Consider the following 8,383-nt stretch of genomic DNA (forward strand, 5'->3'; position numbering starts at 1 on the left):
ATTATAACAACGAGCTGTAAAATGAATCTCAGATCTGTGCAAGGCTGAAAATGTAGATTGAACTACAATGTTTTCTTTACGTTTTGTCCTTGTTACCTTGGGGAATAAAGAATGTGCCAAGCAAACATACAGGTTGTCCTGCATCTGGGACTTCTGTCTCTCCCACCTCATTTGTTGTTTCTTTGTTTTTGTGCTCAAGTAAACTTTGTATTTCCTCATTCTGCTCAATCTAATATCTCTTGTCAAATCTCTTTTATTACCTTTTCCCAATTGAGTTTTTAAGGTTTCTTTTAAATCACCTCATTCATAGCACTGCCATTCATAGTTGTGTACCAAAAAATGTGGAAGTTCTCTGACCTTTTACTCTCTATGTCTTCATGTTTGTGTGTTTGTTTGGGTTTTTTCTTTTAAAGGCAAGAAAAACTCAATCCTTCAGCACAAGGTACAACACGACCTCAGCTCTGGTGTGCTCAACTACCAAGAGAATGAGATCATTCAGCAGATTGTGCAGCACGACAGAGACATGGCTCACTGCGCTCACCTCATGCAGAATGCCCCACCCCAGACGCCACCCTCACCTACTCCTGTCATCTGGGCCCCCTTAATTCAGGCTCCTCTTCAAGCAGCAGCTGCCACAACTTCAGTTGCCATTGCCCTGACACACCATCCCCACTTACCGCCAACACTCTTCAGACCTCCAGTTTCTGTTCTGGGTTCTCTTAAGGACCCACCCAGCCGACTAAGGAAGTTCCACTCATTTGTTCCGTCCTCCACAACACCTGGTTCTGCCGGGGACTCTCCCTCAAGCACACCCTCTAAACTCCGCACTGGGATAGACATGCCATTGCTGGCCTCTTTTCGGGCCCAGCACATGACATCGGGCTCTGGGACTGCTGGCTCTTCCCAACATGCCTCAGGTAACAGAGGCCAACATGGACCTACTGGGACTGGGTCTGGGTCCACTGAAGGTGGGACGTGTGTCTTCCCCTTTGGTCCTTATCATTCATCTGCCTCACCCTCATCCAGTACAGCCCAGTTACACCCACAGCCACAACATCAGCAGCCCTTTCGATCCAGCACCCCACCGCTTTCAAACATCTTCCACCAAGGATCTATAGGTGGAAGCACTGGATCAGGACTAAGTGGAGGGGTAGCTGGAGCCAGTGGTGGTGCTACAGGGTGGTCATCAGGTGGAGCAGTTGGAGGTTTTGTTGAAGGAGCCACTGGAGGGGACTCTGCTTGGGCTGGGGAAGACTTTACAACTGGGGTGGCAGAAATTATTTCTGGAGGGACTTATGGCTTAAAAGGAGCCAGTGATGGACCACTACATGCAATCTCAGGGGAAACTGTTGGTGGACTATTAGAAGGATCAGTAGATGCTTTGTGTGGCAGGCTCACAGGTGGGGCATCAGGTTTATCAGTGATGGGTGTTAGCTGTGGCTCAATACAAGATAAAACCAGCAAATCAATAGAAGGTACTTCCAGGGGATCAATTGGAAGAGCTTCTCGGGGATCAGAAGGTGGGACCTCTGGGGAACCAGTGGTGGTAACAACTGCTGGAGGATCACTAGGGAGGACCAGTGATGGACCATTGAGAGTAGTTTCTGTTGGGGCTCCTGGGGGAACATTTGGAGGAGTTTTAGGAGATTCTGCTGTAGGGAGTTCTGGAGGATCATTGGGAAGGGTTTCTGGTGGATTAGCAACTAGCCATATAGGAAGAGCCTCGAGTGAGCCAGGAGGAGGAATTATTGGAGGACGTATTAGCAAAAGTGTGGGAGGTGCATTTGGAAGCCAAATAGCAGGATCTACAGCTTGTCTTGGTGGTGCTTCTGAAGGAATTACAGCTGGATTCATTAGTTCCTCACGTTGTCAGAGTCCATTATCTACTGGTTCTTCCAGCCCTATGCCTAGTCAGACTGCTCATAGTCAATCACCACCCAAGCCTCCTCAATTGGCTCCTCTGCAGCAGTTTACTGGAGGAGGCAGGACTACCAGTGGCATAAACCTCTTCCAGTCCCCTCCACAAGGTTCCCCATCCTGTAGTAGAGGACAGCACAGTCAACAGCCTGCTGAGGGTTCCCCATCTTCCCTTGGCCATTTCAGCCTGGCAGGACTCCAGTCTGGCAGCTTACCTCACCAGCTCTCACTGGAAAGGTCTGCATTGGCTTCCTTGGCTCAGTATGGTTCAGCAAATGCCTCCCCCTGCCTTACCCCTGTTGCACCCAGTCCCACTGTTCAAAGTCCAGTGACTGGCAGGACTTTTCACTACAGCGACCCTTCAAGTGCCACAGGATCCCACAGTTCCTTGCTCATGCCTCAGTCTCCTCTTCTTTCTCAGCTTCCCAGCCAGCCACACACAACAGGAAGAGATTCTCCCCTGGGACGCTTTTCAGAGGACCTAAAGCTTTTATCTAGCTCACACCCATCTCTGCCCCAGGAAGTTGCCCAGGCCTTAGGCCACCAAACTCCTCATTCCTCTGTGGAATATTACCCCTCACCATTTTCCTCACCAACTCTTGTGCCCAAGCCCTGTAGCTCAATACCAGGGCACATGACTCCTCCAGTGCAGATGTCTCCGGGGCACCTTCATCAGACTCAATCCCCGGGGGCCTCACCAGCCTTTTCTTCACAGAGGGGCTCTGCTGCCCACTCATCAGATGTAGAACCTCAAACTGTACGTTCAAAACTTCCTTCCAATTTGTGAGGACGGATCACACCCTCCTGAGCTATCCTGAAATGAAACACACAAACTAACTCCATATGTGTTATTCTTTTCCGTCCTCAGACTTCACTGTGTGGCACCTCTCATTTTACCAAGATTTTAAATTTACTGTGATTAGGGGGGAAAAAGCATATAACCAGATAACTCAGAGCTCTAGAATATACCTTGTTTATGCTTTTTCTTTTTTTTTTATTCATACATATTGTATATAGATGGAGATATATTTAAATAAGTTAATCAAGGGACTAGGAGGGTGTGAGAGGGATTTCTTTGACTATGCCAAATTCATCTCGTGACTTTTGGGAAGTTAATCAATGGACAGAATAAAACACTTTTTCTGCAGGAACCTATGCACTAATACCTGCATGTATAAAGTTTTTTTTTTTTCTTTTGTGTGTGTGTTTAAGAATAATTATTTACATTTTTAGCTTCAACAACATGCTTCAACAAAGGATAACTCTTTTACCACCCCACCATGGGTCACATATTGTTGATCCTTAAAATGTATCTATTAGATTGTACTTATCTATTCTCTGTATAAACTTTTGAAAACCTTGAGAGATGGAGATGAGATTTTAGGAAACCAAAAATACTTTTTCCTGTTTAATAGCAATTCACCTCTCTGTGGCCCATTGATCCTTATTTTATAAAACTTTATTGTATTGATACTGTTTTTTGAAGCAAGGGAAGAGGGGTTTGGCGAGCTACCTTCCTTCTCAGTATTTAGAATAACAGTATTTGATGGACTGGCTTTCTGTGGGGTCCTTAACCATATCCTAACAAGCTCACTTTGTCTTCCAAGCTCATGCCGCTAATGATGATGTATGTAGTATGTTTTGTTTTTCTTCCTGACTGTGTGCAACTGTTAATGTGTGAGTGTTCCAATAAGGATGAATAAGTGGAAAAGTTGGATGTAATGCAAATGTTGTCGCCAGACTTGTCAGTAGTAAGTTTGCCTTTTTACACAAAACCGAGGACTTCCATAAACCACAGTTTGTTGTGATGCATTATGTAGTGCTCAGACCGTTCAAAGTCAAAAACTGTCGGACATTATAGTATTATCAAAGCCCAGAGGGGAATTAAAAATGACAATGGAAACTTGAAAATGTAATTTATTTAGCTCCCTTCAGGCTTCCATATAAATGCTCAAAACAAGCAGTGCACATGCTGAAATACCTGAAAGTGCTGTAAACTATAATATGCCACTTAATATTTTATTTGTTCATTAATTCCTCTGCTATAGCTGCTGTATGGTTGGCATAGACACATCTTCTCATTGAAGGCCAGTGATGAGTTTCAGATGTTGAATGTATGTACATTTATTGATGTTTAAAGTAAGTACTGTAGCTATGGTGGATGCGCTGTAGGCACATCCCCAAGAGAGACTGTTCTGTAACTGAAAAGGTCATTGATTCCATATCTTTAAAAAAGGTTATCATCGGCAGCCATTTCTATAGCCAAAGTGTCCTTTAACAAGACACAGAATCACTGACTAAATTGTTCATGAGGTAGTCTGGATTTGCTCTTCGGTAAGTTGTCTACACCAGTCCAATCTTTACTGCAAATTCTCCATAAATTGATGGTGTACAACTGCAATGATCTATTTTGAAACAGCACCCTCTGATAAAGACCACAAACCTAAATATAGCAACAACAAAAATGAGTATTTGTCAACTGCTGATTTCTTCAACAACACCAACAGATTTAATATTACTCTGTGGAAAAAGTTAATATCTTTTTCATCAGAAGTTCTCAAAATTCTCTCAGTTATAAAGCCCCACAATATACCAGCCACATTGAAATTTGGCTTTTGACCATGTTACTCTTTAAGGAAGCCAGAGTACACACAGAGAATATGCAAACTCCACACAGAAAGGCCACCTTTTAAATGCCCCCTCCGCTGCTGAGGTTCAAATCAGTGACCCTCTTGCCACAAGGTCATGTTAACCACCACACCACCGTGCAGCCCATACAGCTGCCTAACTGTACTCTTCTAATATTGCTGATGCACTGTGCATCATTCACTTCAAATGTCAAGACTGTCTGCACCTCATCCAGAGTGCTCAGTTTTAACTTATTTTTTTCAACCTTTCTATATCTTCTGTAAGTGGTGAAGGAAAAACAGTTTGATATTACTAACAGAAGAATAAATAATTCATCTTCCCGAAATTCAACCCTTAATTCCAAAAGAAGTTGGGATGTTGTGTAAACAATACAAACAGAATGCAATGATTTCCAAATCTCATCATCCCATATTTTATTCCCAGTAGAACACAAACAACATATCAGATGTTGAAAAAGACATTTTACCATTTCATGGAAACAATAAAATCTAGATTATTTCTTAAAGATGATATTGGTATAACTGTGTGCATTGTATTTGTGTTTTGATTAAGCACGCTTTTGCAAATATCGACCTCCACACTGTTGTCCCAGTATTTGCCAACCAGGCCCTGCATTTACCCAGTATTGGAGGCTGTGGGTCTCCTAGCCACAGCTAGTAGTAAGAAGGCTCAGCTCTAACAGGTCACTTTTTAAAATAAATATTTGTTGAGGGAAAAATAAAATTAGGTAAAATAAATAAATAAATACAAGGCAAAACAAAATAAATAAATCTTGCATAGAAAAGAATGAATATTTCTGAAGAACTGTTCATTTTCTCTGCCAGAGCTCAGCGTGAGATTAATGAATTAAGTTTAATAGAGGGTGAAAAGGAGAACAGATTGAGATCAGAAAGAGCTGCAAAAGTTAAGGACATTTGAGAATCATTTGAGCCTTTTAGTGTATTTCACTTTTGGAGAAAAAATGATGAGAAAGCAGAGAAATAAGCCATTGACTCATCTTGGTTTCACACAGATCTCACTTTTGTCAAGGAGAAATAATTTAAACATTTTTTAGATCTCTTTTCTAATTTTCCTTTCCTCTGGGCCCCTATTTCTTCTGTTTTAGTTTTTCTACATTATTCTGCCATTCCGAATGCCGTACATGCTCTTCAGGCACTCTGTAATATGATGTAGCTGAATTAATGAGCGATAATTGCTCAATCTTTGAGCCAGCAAAATTGCGTAAGACCAATAACATTTCTATCACAATGCTTCATAACTGCTAAAAAGTTCCCCCAGAAAGATATTTTTGGTCTGAGCCAAGTGTGTCTACCGTTAATGTAATGAGTCATCTCATTTACTTAATTACACTTTGTGTATATAATTGTTTCTGGACTTTCTGGCATATGTTCTTGGCTCCCTGCAGTTTCCTATGATGACACTAAGATTTGAGCTACACTGTACCTATAGCGGCCCAGACCTAAATAGGTCTTTGAGGTGTCCATCATTTGTAGATTATTTTCATAATGGTAGATCTTTTTTAAATGTTTTATTTTTATTTTATTTTAATTTTTTAAGCCCATTCATGCCCAGGGCTGTCAAATGATGACAACATAGAAAATATGAGGGGGTCCGCCTGCCTCTCAGTAAGGATTTTGTAATCATTGATGCCAACTCTGAAATATTCTGTTTTTATACAGGGGCTTGCTAACATATGAACCTCCCTAGTGGTTTTATCGTTCTCTTTTACATTATGACCTGTAAATTAAAGGGATTGTGGAGTGTGGGGATATAAAAAGATAACAAAATTATGATAAAACACTCCAAATTGCTGAAGTGAAATGAAAAAAAAACTGTTGTGAAAAATTATTAACTAAAAAAATTATATCCTGCATATGCATAGGTACGGTCTGGTGGTTCAGAAATCACATAATTATTTAAATAGAGTCCACCAGTGTGCAATCTACATGTTACATTATCTGAGTATATCTTGTTGTAAAACACACCATCCCTGAAAACCAAGGAGCTCTCCAAACAGGTCAGGAAATCCATTACAGGTTGTAGCAAATAGAATAAGAAAAATGCTAAGGAGATGAATACATTTCCAAAAAACTGTAAATTTGAATGTGTGATGACTGTACTTTTGTAAAATAGGCCTTCTTGGTCCATCTATTTAATCTGTTTGCTCTAAAAATTCATCATAAAAATACTGCAGTTATATTTGACCTGTTTCAAGAAGATCGAACATTTGCTTGTCAACTAAGTTCATTGTTCTGACAGGATGTGCTTACTTTATATGTTAGATGGGGTTTAAATGATTTATAAAATTCTCAAAAAACATTTAAGTTGAGTTAGGGCCTTTTAAATTTCTGAATCCAATCACAACCTGTTGAAAGTTTCAGAAAGCTTTGCAGTAGTCAAGACAACTGTACAGAGGAAGGTATCACTAAATTCCCAGCAGAGAGGTGAAGCGATATGATCTTTGTGTTTTTCTGTAGCTCATCAACAAGACAGACCCAGGTACCACTTAGACAGCTGAGTCCCTGGCTCAGTCACAGCTCTCAGCCACAGCAGCCTAATTTAAAAAGACATATTCGTAATCCCTTGACCCTCACAAGCTATCACAGACTTGCACACAGAGGTGACCACACTGTTCCTTCATTACATTTGCGTGAGTTCATTTTAACAAGGTGAATCGAAACATAAAATGACTCACTGCTACACAAAAGCATATTTACTACAGAGTTGCACATAATCACAAAATCACTGTCTGATTCTTGCAAAAAAAATAAAAACAATTTCATTCTCTGCATTTTATGCTGTAGGAACATCCTTAACTAAATTTGCGACAAGCAAATTTATGACGGACTGATTTTCCATTTTCTTGTTGGATCCAGATCGCCAGTTTGTATCGTCTAGTTCTTACCACATACGTTTTATGATTTATGTTGAAGCTATGAATACACACTCTGTAACCCAACACAGACTTACAAGACTCAAACTGCTTTTACAGTGGAAATGGTTACACTTATGTACTTTGTATACTGAGGAAACACTGTCATTAAATTTTAACACTCCTTTACACGGAACCAAGCAAATGTATTTTAAGCGACACTCTGTTAACTTCTAGGATGCATGTCGTGTGTGTTGTTTAACAATGTATTTCCTTTATTTCTCCTGGGATAACTGATTAAATATAAGCGTCATGACATGATGTCAAGATCAAATTCATGCGGATACACATAAAAAACTGTTTTTCTTGGTCTTCCTGCTCTAGTGAGACTGTTTTAGTAATGACTAGAGCAGTGTTTTGGTCACCTCTCCTACATGTAACACCTTGTATACCCCTGTAAGCTATTTGAGATGCTCCAAAACATCACATTTGTCATGCACCTTGTGGTAAATTTTTTTAAGAGGGTCAAAGTGGTAAAAGTGATGGAGCTGTGTGACAGCAAGTAAACAATTGGAGATGTTCCACATCTGGAATACTGATTATCTGCTCACATTACACATTTTAAAATCCTCCATTGTCATATAACTGCGACACAAAAGGACACAAACTGCAATGCCTGAGATCAGGAAAAGCCCCTCCTTTAGTCTCTCTAACTATGACCTTATTAGAAAAGATTGGAGGGGAAGAACAGTTTGAAGCTGGCCTATGAGATAAAGGTGTAGATGTGAGGAGACATTGATGCGCTGAGCGAATGATGTGGGTGGACATTCAGCCACAGGGAGGAAAGTTACACAGGCAGACTCTCTATGAAGTACTCATGCTGATGGGCTTCTTTTGGCTTCCAGCCCCCTACCTTATGATTGTTTCTGAGTACTTGTGGTTGTT

General features: G+C 40.7%; 1 protein-coding gene across 1 annotated transcript in view; it reads left to right on the forward strand.

Moving 5' to 3' along the window:
* hcn4 (hyperpolarization activated cyclic nucleotide-gated potassium channel 4) overlaps nt 1-3,755 on the forward strand; it is a 104,283-nt gene extending 100,528 nt beyond the window's left edge. Inside the window, exons 8-9 of the mRNA XM_041991875.1 lie at nt 414-1,205; nt 1,476-3,755. Of these exons, the coding sequence (XP_041847809.1) occupies nt 414-1,205; nt 1,476-2,704 (2,021 nt within the window). The 3' untranslated portion in view covers nt 2,705-3,755. The remainder of the gene's footprint in view (nt 1-413; nt 1,206-1,475) is intronic.
* The last annotated feature ends 4,628 nt before the right edge of the window (nt 3,756-8,383 follow it).

This window comes from Melanotaenia boesemani, chromosome 1 (assembly GCF_017639745.1).
Source record: "Melanotaenia boesemani isolate fMelBoe1 chromosome 1, fMelBoe1.pri, whole genome shotgun sequence".
Lineage (NCBI taxonomy): Eukaryota > Metazoa > Chordata > Actinopteri > Atheriniformes > Melanotaeniidae > Melanotaenia > Melanotaenia boesemani.